General features: G+C 43.3%; 1 protein-coding gene across 1 annotated transcript in view; it reads left to right on the top strand.

Moving 5' to 3' along the window:
• LOC126260056 (uncharacterized) overlaps positions 1-21,106 on the top strand; it is a 389,315-nt gene that overhangs the window by 319,045 nt on the left and 49,164 nt on the right. Inside the window, exon 6 of the mRNA XM_049957248.1 lies at positions 17,301-17,416. Within this exon, the coding sequence (XP_049813205.1) occupies positions 17,301-17,416 (116 nt within the window). The remainder of the gene's footprint in view (positions 1-17,300; positions 17,417-21,106) is intronic.

The following is a 21,106-nucleotide window of genomic DNA, read 5'->3' as shown; positions in this document are numbered from 1 at the left end:
CCAGGCAGCCATACGCAAGTCACGCCACTGACTATTTATTTTTTAATTCACAGTGCCATTTTCACCCTATCCAGGAAGAGGCCTTTAAATTAGAACAATCATTGTACAATTTGAATTAAGGAAATTCACTTTCGGAGCGATGGCACTTAATCGTCGCTGTCACGTCCCATGCTGTATTAGCCTCTGTTCCAAATTACGATTTATTTTGGTGTTTTGTTTTTTCGTGCGGGAGATGTTTCATTTGGAGTCGGCCAGTGCTTAATGAGAGTAGCAGAAGAGCTGGCGGCATCTTTGGTCGCTATTTAAAGGGTGACGCGATGATGTGGATTAGGAACATATTACGCAGGTGTTTAATATCAGATGCAAACACTGATAAGGTTGGTTGTGGGACTTAGTCGCGGCGATAACGAACAGAGACCCAGGTCCCTGTGGGGAGATAAGGCCGAATGCCTTACACCTGCGGAAAGTTCACAGGTTTGTTGCCTCTTCTCTCAATTATCTACTGGCCTATCCTGCAGGTCGTCTTACGAAATGTGATGCAGAGTAATTCAGGGCACTGTTGTCACGTCACAATTTTCCCGGTCCATGTGTGAGTGCTGCACGGGGGGGAACGACTGTCGAAATACTCCGGCATGAGCTCGATTTCCTCTTACTTCACAGCCATAGTCAATGCATAAGATATATGTAAGAGGACGTAATGTTCTGCTTGGCTCTTCAAACGAGGCCGAGATAAACGCGCCGCACTCCTTTAAAACCCTGCCTGGCAAGTGTCGAGACTACCAAACAGTATTCAAGGTTCTGTCAAATAGGCGGTTTGTAAGCTGCCTCTACCGCACATGAGTTATGTTTTCTTAGGATTATTTCTGTGAGCTGCTTCTACACTTCCAGGCACTACACTACACTTCAGGCAGCGCCGGACCATACAGATATTTTACGGTTATTTCGATTCATTTCGCGTGAGCCAAAGATCGAATATTAATGAATCTTTTCACCCTTCAGTACGCACTACGTTTGATTCTCTTTTTTTAAGGTTTAACCGCTAGCCTCACGTATGTTTTTTCGTTTCTATACTGACACTGTTTGCATTTATATATCACAATACAATAGCTTTACTCAATCGCACACCTTCCTCTTCTTTCATTGAATATGTGGATCTGAGAGAGACCAGTAACAAAGGTCGGTTATCCTCATACCAATTATCTCTATATTCCAGCTATGGGCTAAAATATTTTATAAAAGGTAATTAATTTGGGCCTATGATTATCAAGACCGGAGTACAAACCATTTTTCAAACACATCGAGTCAACGTATGTAAATATGGCAAGTCATAAAACAGTAAGCCGAAAAAAATTTAGTCTCTTTACGTAAAAACGTAAGTGCCACACACAAGCTGTTACAACACGCATATTGACTCTGAATGAAATACATTAGCAGACTACAGGGTCAACATGCCTGTCCTAACGGTTTGTGTGGGGTTCTTAAATTTTTACGTAAAACGAAGAATCGTTTTCGGCTTATTTTTTGGGCGGAAAAATATATACGTATGTTGGTTCAAAGAGATTCAAAAATTGTTTGCATTCGGATTTTGAAGATGGTCATCGAAATTAATTACCTGTAATAATGGTTATACCTGATGTCGTGTCTTCAGTTATGATGTTGGATCAGTTTATTATCAACTCTGTATTTTCGTTACACGATAAACTAACATCATTAAGTTTATGGTGTCTATTCAGTATGTTATTTCAACCAGAATTATTTCGCAAGTTACCATATGCTGTACTTTTTTCTATAATCAATATTTTGTAGGAGATAAGCTTTATTACATATGCTGAAATCAACCGCTATGTTTTGTATCTGCGTATGCTCGTAATACCTTAATTGATGTTTACAAACGTGATCCTTTAACCGTTTCAAAAAAACTGTTTCTGCTAGACGTTTCAGAAAATGCCTTTAAATCCATTCCCTTCATAGACACTAATATCTTCCGGGCTTATTATTTAGTCAGAAGTCCTAGTATGCTACAAATACACCGCGAAACCTTCTTACACTTCTAGTAACGGAATTCATAAAAGGACTCTACAATTGGTTAGTAGAGTTAGATCATGTAATGCTATCCAGACGCTACGTCATCCTCTGCCAATGGCAATAGAGCGTATGCGCTATAGAGGGCACATCGCTCTCCCAGTCGTTGCCAGCTTTCCGATCCTGGAAACCGTTTTTTCCAATCCAAGTACCTCCTCAGCTGGAGTCGCGGGATTAGTGTAGTCCGTAACATATGTATCCAGAATAATACTCTGCAGACAACTGTGAATGACATGGCATACTTCAGATTCTACTCCGTATGAAAGTTTCCTCCCTTTCCGCTCGCGTAAGAACGCGGGAGAAACGACTAGTTAAATGTATGTGTAATTAGTCTAATGTTCTAGTGGACCACACTACCTGCGATCTGTAAGAGGCAGTAGAGTATATCCAGATTCCTGAATAATGTTTCTTGAAACTGTAAGCAAACTTTCGTCGAATAGTTGGCGTCCATTTTCAAGAGTGCGTTAGTTCAGATGTTTTAACCTCTCTGTGACTGCCGTGGGTCAAACGAACGTGCTACCAATAGTCCTGCCCTCCTTTGTACACGTTCAACATTCCAGTTAGGGCTGGTTGATAAGCGTCTCACATACTTGACCAATATTGTAGGACCGCTCGCCCTTTGTAGACTTCGTTGTCACAGTACCCTTCCAGTGAACCGCAGTACCAATGACTGAGCTTTTGTGATTATTCCATTTCATATCGTCAGAAATTTTTACACTCAGCTGTATATTACTTTCTTCATTTACTTGTGACCCGTTGATAAGCTTTTTTTCCTTATGTGAAGCGCACAGCTTTACATATCTGAACACTTAAAGAAAGTCGCCAATCTTTGCAACACTTTGAAATTTTACCAACACCTTCATTATACGAGGTGTGGCTAGAAAAAAACCGGACTAGTACTGGTGAAACAATAAAACGAATGCAATAAGGCTGAAAGTCGCGTGGCCTGTCACGTGACTCTCGCTCCGCCTACTGCTAGAGTTTCATCTGCCTCCTGCACTCAGTCTGCCCGTGGCGTCTGTTTTAAGTAGTTGACGTTTTGTCTGTGCGTCGGAAAATGTTGAGTGTACAGAAAGAACAGCGTGTTAACATCAAATTTTGTTTCAAACTAGGAAAATCTGCAAGTGAAACGTTTGTAATGTTACAACAAGTGTACGGCGATGATTGTTTATCGCGAACACAAGTGTTTGAGTGGTTTAAACGATTTAAAGATGGCCGCGAAGACACCAGTGATGACACTCGCACTGGCAGACCATTGTCAGCAAAAACTGATGCAAACATTGAAAAAATCGGTAAACTTGTTCGACAAGATCGCCGTTTAACAATCAGAGCAGTGTCTGAGTTAACAGGAGTTGACAAGGAAAGTGTTCGCCAGATTCTTCATGAAAGTTTCAACATGAACAAAGTGTGTTCAAAAATGGTTCCAAAGTGTCTCACAATTGAACAGAAGGAACGCCGAAGAATGATTTGTTCTGACATCCTGGAAAACATTGAAAGTGATCCCACCTTCTTACAAAGTGCTATTACTTGCGATGAATCGTGGTTTTTTACTTACGATCCCGAAACTAAACGCCAATCGATGCATTGGAAAACTCCTGGTTCTCCACGACAAAAAAAGCACGAATGTCAAAATCGAAATTCAAGGCAATGATGATTTTTTTTTTTTTGACATCAAAGGGATTGTGCACATTGATTGGGTACCAGAGGGACAAACAGTGAATCAGCATTACTACATTACCGTCCTGGCTACCCTACGTGAGCGAGTACGGAGAAAACGGAACGATTTGTGGAGAAAAAAGTCATGGATCCTTCACCAAGACAATGCCCCAGCTCACAGTGCGTTGTCAGTGAAGACGTTTTTGGCAAAACACAACATTCCCATCTTAGATCATCCACCCTACTCACCTGATTTGGCCCCCTGTGACTTTTTTCTTTTCCCTAAAGTCAAGTCAGCTTTGAAAGGAACTAGATTTGAGACTGTTGAAGCAGTAAAAGAAAAAGCGACGGAAGTAATGTATGGACTTACCGAAAATGATCTGCAGCATTGCTATGAACAGTGGAAAATTCGTATGGAGCGGTGTAGAGACCGAGGAGGAGAGTACACTGAAGGAGATAACATGAAATTATAAATAATTGTAAATAAATGTTTTTTCCAGCATCAGTCCGTTTTTTTCTAGCCGCACCTCGTAGATAACATTATCAGCAGTTACAATTAACATTACCTGTCAGGTTACCTACAAGGGAAGCCTCAGACCTGTCAAGCATGGATTTTGGTGGTATGTTGTAGAGGGACCTGTCTTGAGTTCGTGGCTAGCAGCTTTCTATGCGACGGCTCCTAGATGACAACAAAATCGATGTTGAAGTTTTGTACGTATCTCATAATCCGCTAATGTTAAACACGTTTCTACCAAACTAGCGTAGCGCAGCGGATGAGGATGAGGGCTACCATGCTGATGGTATGGGTTCAGACTCCGCCCCTGCACTTGTTTTCAGATTCTTCGTACAGAATATCATTAAATAGTATATGTCAAGCAAATGTATAAAAGATTGTAATTTTTGCCATAGTAACTTTATTATTAAACGTCATAGCAGCACATTTTGTTCAGATACGCATTGCGTTTGTCACAGAATAGAGAATCGTCTAACTCGCTATCCCTTGCATCACTTCCTGTGCTAGAACAGAATTCCCTCGTGGAATATGCCTCTGAAGCAATCGAAACACACACTCGTAGACAACCGCGTTTTTCACGAAAGCTAGTGCGTTGCGGGCTCATTAATTTTACACAAGTGACACAGAAAATACAGATGGTTTAAATACTTCTAGGACAAATACCATCCGGAATTCCGAATGACTGATGTTCAAATGTTTGTGAATTCCTAAGGGACCAAGCTGCTGAGGTCATCGGTCCCTAGACTTACACACTACTTAAACTAACCTATGCTAAGAACAACACACCCACACCCATGCCCAAGGGAGGACTCAAACCTCCGGCAGGAGAGACCGCGCAATTCGTGACATGGCGCCTCAAACCACGCGGCCACTCCACGCGGCTGAATGACTGATATTTTAATGAAATTACTTCGGTAAGAATGAGTTTTTTTAAATAATTTTGCATGAATTATACTATTTAATGGTATTCTGTACAATGTATATATACACTATGTGATCAAAAGTATCCGGACACCCCAAAAACATGTTGTTGTTGTGGTCTTCAGTCCTGAGACTGGTTTGATGCAGCTCTCCATGCTACTCTATCCTGTGCAAGCTTCTTCATCTCCCAGTACCTACTGCAACCTACATCCTTCTGAATCTGCTTAGTGTATTGATCTCTTGGTCTCCCTCTACGATTTTTACCCTCCACGCTGCCCTCCAATGCTAAATTTGTGATCCCTTGATGCCTCAAAACATGTCCTACCAACCGATCCCTTCTTCTAGTCAAGTTGTGCCACAAACTTCTCTTCTCTCCAATCCTATTCAATACCTCCTCATTAGTTACGTGATCTACCCACCTTATCTTCAGCATTCTTCTGTAGCACCACATTTCGAAAGCTTCTATTCTCTTCTTGTCCAAACTAGTTATCGTCCATGTTTCACTTCCATACATGGCTACACTCCATACAAATACTTTCAGAAACGACTTCCTGACACCTAAATCTATACTCTCTTCTTGAGAAACGCTTTCCTTGCCATTGCCAGTCTACATTTTATATCCTCTCTACTTCGACCATCATCGGTTATTTTACTCCCTAAATAGCAAAACTCTTTTACTACTTTAAGTGTCTCATTTCCTAGTCTAATTCCCTCAGCATCACCCGACTTAATTTGACTACATTCCATTATCCTCGTTTTGCTTTTGTTGATGTTCATCTTATATCCTCCTTTCAAGACACTGTCCATTCCGTTCAACTGCTCTTCCAAGTCCTTTGCTGTCTCTGACAGAATTACAATGTCATCGGCGAACCTCAAAGTTTTTACTTCTTCTCCATGAATTTTAATACCTACTCCGAATTTTTCTTTTGTTTCCTTTACTGCTTGCTCAATATACAGATTGAATAACATCGGGGAGAGGCTACAACCCTGTCTCACTCCTTTCCCAACCACTGCTTCCCTTTCATGCCCCTCGACTCTTATAACTGCCATATGGTTTCTGTACAAATTGTAAATAGCCTTTCGCTCCCTGTATTTTACCCCTGCCACCTTCAGAATTTGAAAGAGAGTATTCCAGTCAACATTGTCAAAAGCTTTCTCTAAGTCTACAAATGCTAGAAATGTAGGTTTGCCTTTTCTTAATCTTTCTTCCAAGATAAGTCGTAAGGTCAGTATTGCCTCACGTGTTCCAACATTCCTACGGAATCCAAACTGATCTTCCCCGAGGTCAGCTTCTACCAGTTTTTCCATTCGTCTGTAAAGAATTCGCGTTAGTATTTTGCAGCTGTGACTTATTAAACTGATAGTTCGGTAATTTTCACATCTGTCAACACCTGCTTTCTTTGGGATTGGAATTATTATATTCTTCTTGAAGTCTGAGGGTATTTCGCCTGTCTCATACATCGTGCTCACCAGATGGTAGAGTTTTGTCATGACTGGCTCTCCCGAAGCCATCAGTAGTTCTAGTGGAATGTTGTCTACTCCCGGGGCCTTGTTTCGACTCAGGTCTTTCAGTGCTCTGTCAAACTCTTCACGCAGTATCTTATCTCCCATTTCGTCTTCATCTACATCCTCTTCCATTTCCATAATATTGTCCTCAAGTACATCACCCTTGTATAAACCCTCTATATACTCCTTCCACCTTTCTACCTTCCCTTCTTTGCTTAGAACTGGGTTTCCATCTGAGCTCTTGATATTCATACAAGTGGTTCTCTTCTCTCCAAAGGTCTCTTTAATTTTCCTGTAGGCAGTATCTATCTTACCCCTAGTGAGACAAGCCTCTACATCCTTACATTTGTCCTCTAGCCATCCCTGCTTAGCCATTTTGCACTTCCTGTCGATCTCATTTTTGAGACGTTTGTATTCCTTTTTGCCTGCTTCATTTACTGCATTTTTATATTTTCTCCTTTCATCAATTAAATTCAATATTTCTTCTGTTACCCAAGGATTTCTATTAGCCCTCGTCTTTTTACCTACTTGATCGTCTGCTGCCTTCACCACTTCATCCCTCAGAGCTACCCATTCTTCTTCTACTGTATTTCTTTCCCCCATTCCTGTCAATTGTTCCCTTATGCTCTCCCTGAAACTCTCTACAACCTCTGGTTCTTTCAGTTTATCCAGGTCCCATCTCCTTAAATTCCCACCTTTTTGCAGTTTCTTCAGTTTCAATCTGCAGTTCATAACCAATAGATTGTGGTCAGAATCCACATCTGCCCCAGGAAATGTCTTACAATTTAAAACCTGCCCAAAAACATACGTTCTTCATATTAGATACATTGTGCTGCCACTTACTGCCAGGTATTCCGTATCAGCGACCTCAGTAGTCATTAGACATCGTGAGAGAGCACACTTGAGCGCTCCGCAGAACTCACGGACTTCGAACGTGATCAGGTGATTGGGTGCCACTTGTCATACGTCTGTAAGCGAGGTTTCCACACTTCTAAACATCCCTAGGTCCACTGTTTTCGATGTGATAGTGAAGTGGAAACGTGAAGGGACACCTACAGCACAAAAGCATACAGTCCGACCTCGTCTGTTGACTGACAGAGACCGCCGATGCTTGAAGAGGGTTGTAATTTATAATAGGCAGATATCTATCCAGACCATCACACAGGAATTCCAAACTGCTTCAGGATCCACTGCAGGTGCTATGACAGTTAGGCGGGAGGTGAGAAAACTTGGATTTCATGGTCGAGCGGCTGCTCATAAGCCACACATCAGGCCGGTAAACGCCAACAACGCCTCGTTCGTTGTAAGAAGCTTAAACATTGAACGATTGAACAGTGGAAAAACGTTGTGTGGAGTGACGAATCACGGTACACAGTGTGGCGATCCGATGGCAGGGTGTGGGTATGGCGAATTCCCAGCGAACGTCATCTTGCCAGCGTGTGTAGTGTCAACAGTAAAATTCGGAGGCGATGGTGTTATGGTGTGGTCGTGTTTCTCATGGAGGGGGCTTGCACCCCTTGTTGTTTTGCGTGGCACTATCACAGCACAGGTCTACATTGATGTTCGAAGCACCTTCTTGCTTCCCACTGTTGAAGCGCAAGTCGGAGATGGCGATTGCATGTTTCAACACGATCGAGCACCTGTTCATAATGTAAGGTCTGTGGCGGAATGGTTACACAACAATAACATCCCTGTAATGGACTGGCCTGCACAGAATCCTGACCTGAATCCTATAGAACACCTTTGTGATGTTTTGGGACGCTGGCTTGGTGCCAGGCATCACCGACCTACATCGATACCTGTCCTCAGTGCAGCACTCCGTGAAGAATGGCTTGCCATTCCCCAAGAAACCCTCCAGCGCCTGATTGAATGTATGCCTGCGAGAGTGGAAGCTGTCATCAAGGCTCAGGCTGGGCCGCCATACTGAATTCGAGCATTACCGATGGAGGGCGCCACGAACATGTCATTTTTAGCCAGTTGTCCGGATACTTTTGATCACATACGGACAGTGTCTGAACCCCCGCTGTCAGCGTGTTAGACGTGAACCTTAGCCGCAATCCTACACTCGCTTGGTCGAAATATGACTGACGTTACAGGGACAGAAGACTGTGCATAATACTTAAACATCGATTTTCTCGGAGATTAAGGGCTGCCTCATGAAAAGCTACTAGCCAGGTACACATGATAAGTCCCTCTACAACACACATAATATTCATCAAAATCTGTGATTAAGATCTATTGATCGCCCTGTAAGGTACAACACGAACAGCAAGGATCCCTACACATTTCACGAGGACCTCGTGTTACAACTGTAGACGTCATTTTCGTTCAATATTATATGCTGGATTCTTCGTACCAGTAAATTTTTATTCCAGTCACAAATTTCGTCTAATACCCGATATGGCGGTACTTTCGTTACTAAGCGTGGGTGGGGACCTGAGTAAAATGGTTTTGGCAAGTGGAGAAATGGTGCATTTACCTGTTTGCATCCGTTGATTTCAGGATATCGTGTGAGAAAAGTGCAGTGTCCCACCCGACAAAAATCCCTGGCTAGCCCAAGAATTGAACCTATAGTAGGTTCAACCCATGGCAGACAGGCATACTGACCGCTCACTTACGAGGGCGGACATGGACGTATTATTTTTATTCTAGAAGAATTTTTCATATAATTAGAGGACGTTCCGATATTCCAATCATTATAGAAAGAAGGAAGAGTGAGATCTGATTTGTTCTCAACGGCGCAGTCATTCGGCAGGGAACACAAGCGTCGACTATGAGAGGATGGGGGATGGAAGTCAGCCACGTGGTTTGAAAGAAAATATTCCGGCAGTTGTCTTACGATATTTATGAAAATTACAGAAAATTTAAATATGGATGGTAACAGAGAAATTTGACCCCGCTCTGTTAAAATGCTAGTCCAGCATCTTAAACACGCAGCAAGTACAGTCGCTTCTCATTGTAGACACTGGTGAAATCAAAGACTTGGTATCTTCATCAGAAGAATATCTGACAAGGAAGTATTTAAAGTAGCCCACACAGTTTCAGATACGTGGTGAACTTTGGAATTGTATGCAGCAAAACACTAAGACAGATCGAGACGCTGATAAGGTACTTAAAGATGGTTACAGACCACCGCAGTAGAATTTTTGAGGTCAGAAAATTTTGAAATATTCCTCTGTTTGAGCATTACCATTACGAGTGAAACGTCAGTGCCTTATGTAAGGTATAAAAAACTATATACACAAAATTTTAGTATGTTTAGAGGAGATAAAAAGAATGTTATATGACAATGTCACAGGTGCACTGTTTTCCCGCTCTGGATCGATGGAAGTTTTGACACTAGTGATGTTAAGAAACGGTGTTCAAACTTACGTGTGATAAACATTTTAGAGAGATCTGAAAATGTCCTTTTATAAAATGGTTCAAATGTCTCTGAGCACTACGGGACTTCACATCTGAGGTCATCAGTCTCCTAGAACTACTTAAACCTAACTAATCTAAGGACATCACACACATCCATGCCCGAGGCAGGATTCCAACCTGCGACCGTAACAGTCGCGCGGTTCCGGACTGAAGCGCCTAGAACCGCTCGGCCACCGCGGTCGGTTGTCCTTTTACATTAATGTACAACTGGTATCTGCGTGTTGTTGACTAACGCGCTCAGAACAACCATGTGTTTCGCGAATAATGGCTGCAGCTTCAGTCAAAAAGGCAGCCAGCTTCCACCGAAATGTGTATCGGTGTCTTTTACACTGAACACCTAATCTCCCCATAGCTGAGCACCGTCTCTGAACAGCACTAGCTTCAAACGCTTCATCGACTCTAACAGGGAAACGATACACCTGTGACATTTCAATCACATAAAAGTGTGTATTTTTATGCCCTCTAAACGGACTACATAATTTTGTATCCTCGTTGTTTGAAGCCTATATAAGATTAATGTCTAACTCTACATCAGTACGCCGTGAACATCCCTAGGTCCACTGTGATAGTGAAGTGCAAACGTGAAAGGACACGTACAGCACAAAAGTGTTCAGGCTGACCTTGTCTGTTGAACCACAATACCGCCGACAGTTGAAGAGGGTCGTAATGTGTAATAGGCAGACATCTATCCAGATCATCAAACAGGAATTCCAAACTGCATCAGGATCAACTGCAAGTACTATGCTAGGCGGGATGTGAGGAAACTAGGATTTCATGGTCGAGCGGCTGCTCATAAGCCACACATCACGCCGTCGTGGATGCAGATCGCAGTCACATTGGGCAGTGATACTAACCTGTAACTTAAACTTGATACGCAGTGGATTAATGATATCCTCTGAAGTCGAAATTGTGTGTTCCTTTCAACAGTTTATTCGTTATTCGTCACGCCGGTAAACGCCACGTCTCGCTTGTTGTGAGGAGCTTAAACATTGCACGATTCAACAGTGAAAAAACGTTGTGTTGAATAACGAATCACGCTACACAATGTGGCGATCCGATGTCAGGGCGTGGGTATGGCGAATGTCCAGTGAACGTCGTCTGGCAGCGTGAGTAGTGCCAACACTAAAATTCGGAGGCGGTGGTGTTATGGTGTGGTCGTGTTTTCCATTGAGAGGACTTGCGCCCCTTGTTTTGCGTGGCACTATCACAGCAAAGGTCTACATTGATGTTTTAAGCACCTTCTTGCTTCCCACTCTTGAAGAGCAAGCCGGAGATGGCGATTGCATGTTTCAACACGATCGAGCACCTGTTCATAATGCAAGGTCTGTGGCGGAATGGTTACACAACATCAACATCCCTGTAATGTACTGGCCTGCACAGAGTTCTGACCTGAATCCTGTAGAAAACCTTTGGGATGTTTTGGAACGCAGACTTCGTGCCAGGCCTCACCGAAATACATACACTGCTGGCCACCGTAAATGCAACACCCTGAAGGAAGCATCCGAATCAAGTGAAATTTACACCATGGGTTTGCAGCGATGAGATATGCAACTGATTAGAATTTCAGCGCAGACGCACATCAAGCGCGCCTGTGGCGCCACCTCATAGCGCCATTTAAGGCTTGGCGATTTCGACGAGTGAAGGTTTGGCACGTGTGTTTACCTTGTGGTTGTTTCACAAGACGATCAGTTATGCCTCTTAGACAACAGCGAACATCTTTTGATCAAGTATCCGAGTTCGACAGAGGAAGGATAGTGGCTTACCTAGATTGTGGATTATCATACAGAGAAATCGCTAGTCGTGTTGGACGAAACCAAACAACTGTAATGCGGATATGTGACCGTTGGATGCAGGAGGGTACGACGGACCGACGTGGTCGATCGCATTCACCTCGGTGCACTACTGCACGTGCTGATAGGCAAATTGTGCGCATGGCAATGACGGATCGCTCAGTGACATCCCGAACCATAGCACAGCACATTGCGTCTGTAACACATCATCCAGTGTCTGCGCGTACCATTCGACACCGTTTACAGCAGAGTGGTCTGTCCGCAAGACGTCTATTGCTTCGTCTACCATTGACGCAGAACCACAGACGTCTCCGTCGCCAATGGTGTGATGACAGACGGATGTGGACGGCAGAATGGAATGACGTTGTCTTTACTGACGAGGCACGCTTCTGTCTGCAGCACCACGATGGTCGGATTCGAGTGTGGAGACACCGTGGAGAGAGGATGCTGGACAGCTGCATTATGCACCGCCACACTGGTCTTGCACCGGGTATTATGGCATGGGGCGGCATTGGATATTACTCTCGCACGCCTCTAGTACGCATTGCCGGTACTTTAAATAGCCGGCGCTACATATCCGAGGTGCTGGAGCCAGTTGTCCTTCCTTACCTTCAGGGCTCGGCCACAGCCATATTTCAACAGGATAATGCGCGACCACACGTGGCACGCATTGTCCAAAGGTTCTTCGTCAATAACCAGATTGAATTGCTTCCCTGGCCGGCTCGCTCTCCGGATCTTTCGCCGATAGAAAACATGTGGTCCATGGTTGCTCAACGCGTGACCCAGATTACATCCCCAGCTGCCACACCAGATGATCTTTGGCAACGTGTGGAAGCTGCTTGGGCTGCTGTACCTCAGGAACACATCCAACGTCTCTTTGACTCAATGCCGAGACGTGTGGCAGCGGTGATCTCCAACAATGGCGGCTACTCTGGCCACTGATTCTGGCAGGAACCACATGTCACAGACGTCTGTAAACGTAATCGTTTGATACTTGGTCAACATGTTATCTACAAAATAAATCTTGTTGTGCTACCTCTTGTCTTTCTTGGTGTTGCATTTACGGTGGCCAGCAGTGTAGATACCTGTCGTCAGTGCAGCACTCAGTGAAGAATGGGCTGCCATTCTCCCAAAAACCTTCCAGCACCTGATTGAACGTATTCCTGGGAGAGTGGAAGCTGTCATCAAGGCTAAGGCTGGGCCAACACCATATTGAATTCGAGCATTACTGATGGAGGGCGCCACGAACTTGTAAGTCATTTTCAGCCAGGTGTCGCGATACTTTTGATCACATAGTGTGTGTAGTACTCTCAAAGATTCCTCATTATTGGTGCGCTGATTGTACCATCGCAGATGTGCACTAAACGAGGATGTAAAATTGTCGCTTATCTTTGTGTGCTCTGTGGGTCTGGTGGAGAATAATCTAGAAGGGGCAATCACAAATTTTCCGTCCGAAGTCCGGACAGTCCAGAATCGATGTGCCAACTATAAGGGTTGATTAAAAATTTTCCGTTCGATTGGCGTACCGCGGTCAGCAGTGAGCCAATCATCCGACCGACGCACCAGGTTGAAATCAACCGTATGGGGAAACACCGTGTCGTGCTGCTTGAAGATGATGTCCGTAACTGCCTGCGTCACATCCTCTTACGACAGGAATCGTCTAACCTTCAACACCTTTCGTTAAGGAACTGAAGATGTGATAATCGCATGTTGAGAGACCCGGACTTCAGGGTGGGCGCTGGAGTGTCTCTCGTAGCAGGGTGGGCGCTGGAGTGTCTCTCGTAGCACGTTGGTCCGGCATGGACACATTTAAAAAAGTCAGTGCTTATATACCCGCGCATCGGAGTCGCGCTACGTTACATATCCGCTGCAGCAACGCCGTCAAACGAAAAACTTTTGATCGCCCGTTTACCACAGCTAGAAACTTCCACATTCACCACATTCGATTTTATGAGTTTGTGATTGTGTAAGGAATTTTGTCGTGTGGTTGGTGTGCCCGACTATTTTCCGTACTCCGTGTGCAGTCAGACTCGCAGTTTCCTTTCATGAATATTACTGGTTATCCTCTCTGATGTAGCACCATTATAAGGCAAAGCAATGTAGGGGACAGTGTTTGTACGGGAATAGTGTACGTAGGTGCACTTGATGTTTTCTGGTTGGTGTTTCAATGTGGTGACCGATTTTAGTCAGTGAAGAAACGCGCAGTAGACCGCCATAAGCAATTTCTGGCATTTACTACTGATTTTGTTGTTATGAGGCTTCAAGTTTGGTTTTATGCAGTATTTGTAAATATTACGATTTATACATGTTTAAGTGATGTATAATACATTAAAGCTATTTTGAAGATATGTTTAGTTGTTCAGTCACATAGTTTTATGGTGAGTGAAATTCCGTATATACTTGTAATTAGTTTCATAACGTGTGGACAGTTGAGCTATACTTAGTCTGCACTACACCATCTTGTACCGTGAAAAAGGTCGTGGTCTTCTGTCATCGAAAAAAGTGATAGCCTACTTCCAAATCAAGAAACTTTCTTAAATGTCTTAAACAGTTTTCTGTTTCTTGAAAGTGGGAATTTCTTACTTGCCGATAGCTTCTATTTAAAAAAGTATTTAACTTGTAACTTTTTTGACACTACTTCTTAATTTGATTTCATTCACTTATTATTGGTATGTATTAGAATAATAATGTAACACACAGACTGTTAAATACGGGTATTGACAAGATTTTTTGTGATTGTAACATTTTCAGATATGAATAGAATTTTTGTTCGTAGGTACATGACCATGTTGTGGACCTTGGAAATTTTTCGTATTTGGAAAACCCTTTCCTGAGTAATTACTCTAACACCAGAAAACGACTGCAGCGTACACAACATGACTGCTATTACTTCAGAATGGAATAAGAAAATATATTAAATATCTGTCACAAGACTGGCTAGAGCCGAATGTATGAAAAGTATTCTAAGCTCCAACACTCCCCCTACTTCGTGTTTTCTCCGTCGACCAAACTAGACGCTGAGCTTTTCATCGGTCTTCCTAGAGATTGCCATAATATACTCCTGGAAATTGAAATAAGAACACCGTGAATTCATTGTCCCAGGAAGGGGAAACTTTATTGACACATTCCTGGGGTCAGATACATCACATTATCACACTGACAGAACCACAGGCACATAGACACAGGCAACAGAGCATGCACAATGTCGGCACTAGTACAGTGTATATCCACCTTTCGCAGCAATGCAGGCTGCTATTCTCCCATGGAGACGATCGTAGAGATGCTGGATGTAGTCCTGTGGAACGGCTTGCCATGCCATTTCCACCTGGCGCCTCAGTTGGACCAGCGTTCGTGCTGGACGTGCAGACCGCGTGAGACGACGCTTCATCCAGTCCCAAACATGCTCAATGGGGGACAGATCCGGAGATCTTGCTGGCCAGGGTAGTTGACTTACACCTTCTAGAGCACGTTGGGTGGCACGGGATACATGCGGACGTGCATTGTCCTGTTGGAACAGCAAGTTCCCTTGCCGGTCTAGGAATGGTAGAACGATGGGTTCGATGACGGTTTGGATGTACCGTGCACTATTCAGTGTCCCCTCGACGATCACCAGTGGTGTCCGGCCAGTGTAGGAGATCGCTCCCCACACCATGATGCCGGGTGTTGGCCCTGTGTGCCTCGGTCGTATGCAGTCCTGATTGTGGCGCTCACCTGCACGGCGCCAAATACGCATACGACCATCATTGGCACCAAGGCAGAAGCGACTCTCATCGCTGAAGACGACACGTCTCCATTCGTCCCTCCATTCACGCCTGTCGCAACACCACTGGAGGCGGGCTGCACGATGTTGGGGCGTGAGCGGAAGACGGCCTAACGGTGTGCGGGACCGTAGCCCAGCTTCATGGAGACGGTTGCGAATGGTCCTCGCCGATACCCCAGGAGCAACAGTGTCCCTAATTTGCTGGGAAGTGGCGGTGCGGTCCCCTACGGCACTGCGTAGGATCCTACGGTCTTGGCGTGCATCCGTGCGTCGCTGCGGTCCGGTCCCAGGTCGACGGGCACGTGCACCTTCCGCCGACCACTGGCGACAACATCGATGTACTGTGGAGACCTCACGCCCCACGTGTTGAGCAATTCGGCGGTACGTCCACCCGGCCTCCCGCATGCCCACTATACGCCCTCGCTCAAAGTCCGTCAACTGCACATACGGTTCACGTCCACGCTGTCGCGGCATGCTACCAGTGTTAAAGACTGCGATGGAGCTCCGTATGCCACGGCAAACTGGCTGTCACTGACGGTGGCGGTGCACAAATGCTGCGCAGCTAGCGCCATTCGACGGCCAACAGCGCGGTTCCTGGTGTGTCCGCTGTGCCGTGCGTGTGATCATTGCTTGTACAGCCCTCTCGCAGTGTCCGGAGCAAGTATGGTGGGTCTGACACACCGGTGTCAATGTGTTCTTTTTTCCATTTCCAGGAGTGTATTTTATCAATATTTCACTATAAACAACCCTGTGTTTGTTACTAACACAAACAATAGTGTACATATTTTGTTTTCCTGAGACAAGTCTAAACAGCTTTCTATGGCCTACTGAGATACCACACAAGAGTTTGCGACAGTTGGTACCAAAAGTACCGTGGACGTCCGTCGACAGCAGGAATGTCACTGCGCGCAAACCAATCTCGCTGCCCGCTGGGAACCACGCCCCCCGGAACAGCAGCTTCACAAGGGAGAGAGACGCGCGCTTAAGTAACCGTGCACAAGCAGAGGTTTTCGGCTGTAAGTTAAGTCCGAATGTTGTTAGGGAGCTCCTGCAGAACGTTCCTCGTGTCTTAGTCAGATGCAAACAATAGCCGATAGAAAGACAATGGCTAGGCTTCAATGAAAACTGAACAGTGAATAGAATTACCGCGTTTCGACAGAGGCCGCTTGCCTCGAGATTTAACTGACTACTGTTAGTCTGGAACTTTGCTTCGAACAGTACATAAAGACAGATCAGATTTCTTCAGACTTTAGTTCAGAAAACATTTTTTAGTTCGTGGTGATGGAACTGTAGTCTATGCAGAACAGATAGGCTAAACCTGCGTTGTACAATTGCTATAACCAGTGTTACCAAAGTTGAGTAATGTACTTTCCTGACCACTATTGTGTTACTTCCATTGTGTGTGTGTGTGTGTGTGTGCTGCGTTAGAACCCACGTATCTGCTCTACCACTACACCTGTATTAGTCTTTTTCAGCGGCAGTCCACAACACATTTTGCGCCTATATGCACAAAAGAATTTACTATTGCATACATGGAGTTTAGCGCCGAGCAGATTGGCCCTGAGCTAACCGGCAGGGTTGCGAGTTGCCAGAGTGTTCGTCTGTGTGATGTGACGATTGATCGTGATGAAGGTCGTGGTCGTTGCAGGTGATGTGCACGGGCCCGCCCCGGAAGCCAGACGGCCAGGCGCTCCCGGGGTACCTGGGCTACGACCCCAGCTCGCCGCCGCTGCACCCGCAAGACCCAAGAGTGGCCGCTATGCGGTAAGTCTCACTGAGAACTGTCGACGCTTTTAGCACCCTAACCACGAACCGGCGTTGTTGTATCTCACAGAGATTGCATCCTCATTCTTCCATCAAAGTAATACACACCTTTTGTGGAATTTCGAACTTTCGTAATGCATCTGATCGCTTCAGTCGTTTATGGGCTACGGAGCTACGATTTACGTAGCAGCCATCGGGATTTATTAGTTCATTGTCCTCTGACTGACAGAGACCCTGACTGCATCGGACTACCAAGCACCGTGTTACAACGATAATGGTGCAAGCACACGTAGTTATGGAATCTCACTTTAGCGTGTTTGCAGAATTTTGAAATCGAAATTTTAAACGTGACATAAACTTAAATATATGTTTCTGACATGATAAACAGAAGGTCGACGCAGGCAACATTTGATAGTGTTTCCTATCAGAAAGGTAACGTCATGAATGTTCAAACGCGTGTGAACTCTTAAGGGACCAAACTGCTGAGGTCATTGGTCCCTAGACTTACACAATACTTAAACTAACTTATGCTAAGAACAAAAAAAAAAAAACACACACACACACACACACACACACACACACACACACACACACATATATATATATATATATATATATATATATATATATATATATAGTCAGAAAATGTTTGAAACGCTTGTAGGGATGTTGCAGGGCAGGTTGTACTGAGATAGGAATGTTACAAGAAAAATTCGATACGTTGCACCGTTTCAGAGTTACTTAGCATTGAAGTTAGACAAACACATCGTCGCGCGCGTAAACTCGTTTCAGCTAACGAGACGAAGCACTCGTTGGGCAACACCGCCCCTGGCAGGCCACTTGATGCGAGCGCGCGAAGCCCCGATTGGGTAATTTCTATGCTAAAAAACTCGGAAACGGAGCAACACATCGAATTTCCTTCTTAACATTTATGTCTCAGTACAACCTGCCCTGTAACATCCCTACAAGCATTTCACACATTTTCTGACCACCCTGTATATATGCATCTCCGAGAGAGGACTCGAACCTCCGGCGGGAGGGGCCGAGCAATCCGTGACATTGCGCCTGAAACCGCACAGCGTCATGACAAATATAATTAGATAGCAAAGATTATTATTATTATTATTATTATTATTATTATTATTATTATTATTTCTTTCTTTTCTCAGACGTTATGTCTGGTCAAAAATGGAAAGTGACGCGGACCTTGATCAAGCGTGACTTCCTTTTAACTGTACGGTATATGTTATATTGCATTTAGGAACTTTCGGGTAATTGAATATGTATCAATTACAGATTTCTGTAGTTGTATGTATACGTTTGGATGTAGCTGTATTGCGTTGATGTACTGGTGCATATTGTGTGGTATGACTCCTGTAGTTGATAGTATAATTGGTATAATGTCAACTTTATCCTGATGCCACATGTCCTTGACTTCCTCAGCCAGTTGGATTATTTTTCAATTTTTTCTCCTGTTTTCTTCAGTATATTTGTTGTATTGCGATTAGTTGTGTGAATTTCTTCTTTTTATTGGTGAGTATGATGTCAGGTTTGTTATGTGGTGGTGTTTTATCTGTTATAATGGTTCTGTTCCAGTATAATTTGTATTCATCATTCTCCAGTACATTTTGTGGTGCATACGTGTATGTAGGAATGTGTTGTTTTATAAGTTTATGTTGTAAGGCAAGCTGTTGATTAATTATTTTTGCAACATTGTCATGTCTTCTGGGGTATTCTGTATTTGCTAGTATTGTACATCCGCTTGTGATGTGATCTACTGTTTCTATTTGTTGTTAGCAAAGTCTGCATTTATCTGTTGTGGTATTGGGATCTTTAATAATATGCTTGCTGTAATATCTGGTGTTTATTGTTTGATCCTGTATTGCAATCATGAATCCTTCCGTCTCACTGTATATATTGCCTTTTCTTAGCCATGTGTTGGATACGTCTTGATCGGTGTGTGGCTGTGTCAGATGATACGGGTGCTTGCCATGTAGTGTTTTCTTTTTCCAATTTACTTTCTTCGTATCTGTTGATGTTATGTGATCTAAAGGGTTGTAGAAGTGGTTATGAAATTGCAGTGCTGTAGCCGATGTATTTATATGAGTGATTGCTTTGTGTATTTTGCTAGTTTCTGCTCGTTCAATAAAGAATTTAAGAAAATTGTCTACCTGTCCGTAATGTAGGTTTTTTATGCCGATAAATCCCCTTCCTCCTTCCTTTCTGCTTAATGTGAATATTTCTGTTGCTGAATGTATGTGATGTATTCTATATTAGTGGCATTGTGATGTGTAAGTGTATTGAGTGCTTCTAGGTCTGTGTTACTCCATTTCACTACTCCAAATAAGTAGGTCAATATTGGTATAGCATAAGTATTTATAGCTTTTGTCTTGTTTCTTGCTGTCAATTCTGTTTTCAGTATTTTTGTTCATCTCTGTCTATATTTTTCTTTTAGTTCTTCTTTAATATTTGTATTATCTATTTCTATTTTTTGTCTGTATCCTAGATATTTATAGGCATCTGTTTTTTCCATCGCTTCTATGCAGTCGCTGTGGTTATCCAATATGTAATCTTCTTACATTTGTCTGTTCCAAAAGCCATATTTATATCATTGCTGAATACTTCTGTTATCTTTAGTAATTGGTTGAGTTGTTGATTTGTTGCTGCCAGTAGTTTTAGATCATCCATGTATAGCAAATGTGTGATTTTGTGTGGGTATGTTCCAGTAATATTGTATCCACAATTTGTATTATTTAGCATGTTAGATAGTGGGTTCAGAGCAAGGCAGAACCAGAAAGGACTTAATGAGTCTCCTTGGTATATTCCACACTTAATCTGTATTGGCTGTGATGTGATATTATTTGAATTTGTTTGGATATTAAGTGTGGTTTTCCAATTTTTCATTACTATGTTTAGGAACTGTATCAATTTAGGATCTACTTTGTATATTTCCAATATTTGTAGTAACCATGAGTGGGGTACACTATCAAAAGCTTTTTGGTAATCAATGTATGCATAGTGTAGCGACCTTTGTTTAGTTTTAGCTTGATATGTCACCTCTGCATCTATTATCAGTTGCTCTTTACATCCTCGTGCTCCTTTGCAACAGCCTTTTTGTTTTTCGTTTATAATTTTGTTCTGTGTTGTATGTGTCATTAATTTCTGTGTGATGACTGAAGTTAATATTTTGTATATTGTTGGTAGGTATGTTATGGATCGATATTTAGCTGGGTTTGCTGTGTCTGCTTGATCTTTAGGTTTCAGATAAGTTATTCCATGTGTAAAGGTATCAGGGAATGTGTATGGGTCTGCAATGTAACTGTTAAATAATTTAGTTAGATGTGAATGTGTTGAGGTGAACTTCTTTAGCCAGAAATTTGCTATAATATCTTTTCCAGGGGCTTTCCAATTGTGAGTAGAATTAATTGCTTGGGTGACTTCATGTTGCAAAATTATCACTTCAGGCATTTGTGGTATCATCTTGTGTGTGTCTGTTTATGCTTGTATCCACCGTGCATGCCTGTTATGTTCTACTGGGTTTGACCATATGTTGCTCCAGAAGTGTTCCGTGTCTGTTATGTTTGGTGGATTGTCTATTTTAATGTGTGTGTTATCTATTGTCTGGTAAAATTTCTTTTGGTTTGTTTTGAATGTTTGGTTTTGTTTCCTTCTATTTTCACTTTTTTTGTA

The sequence above is a fragment of the Schistocerca nitens genome, chromosome 5 (assembly GCF_023898315.1).
Source record: "Schistocerca nitens isolate TAMUIC-IGC-003100 chromosome 5, iqSchNite1.1, whole genome shotgun sequence".
NCBI lineage: Eukaryota > Metazoa > Arthropoda > Insecta > Orthoptera > Acrididae > Schistocerca > Schistocerca nitens.
The sequence above is the reverse complement of the archived record's forward strand: the minus strand, read 5'-3'. Positions and strand labels throughout refer to the sequence as shown.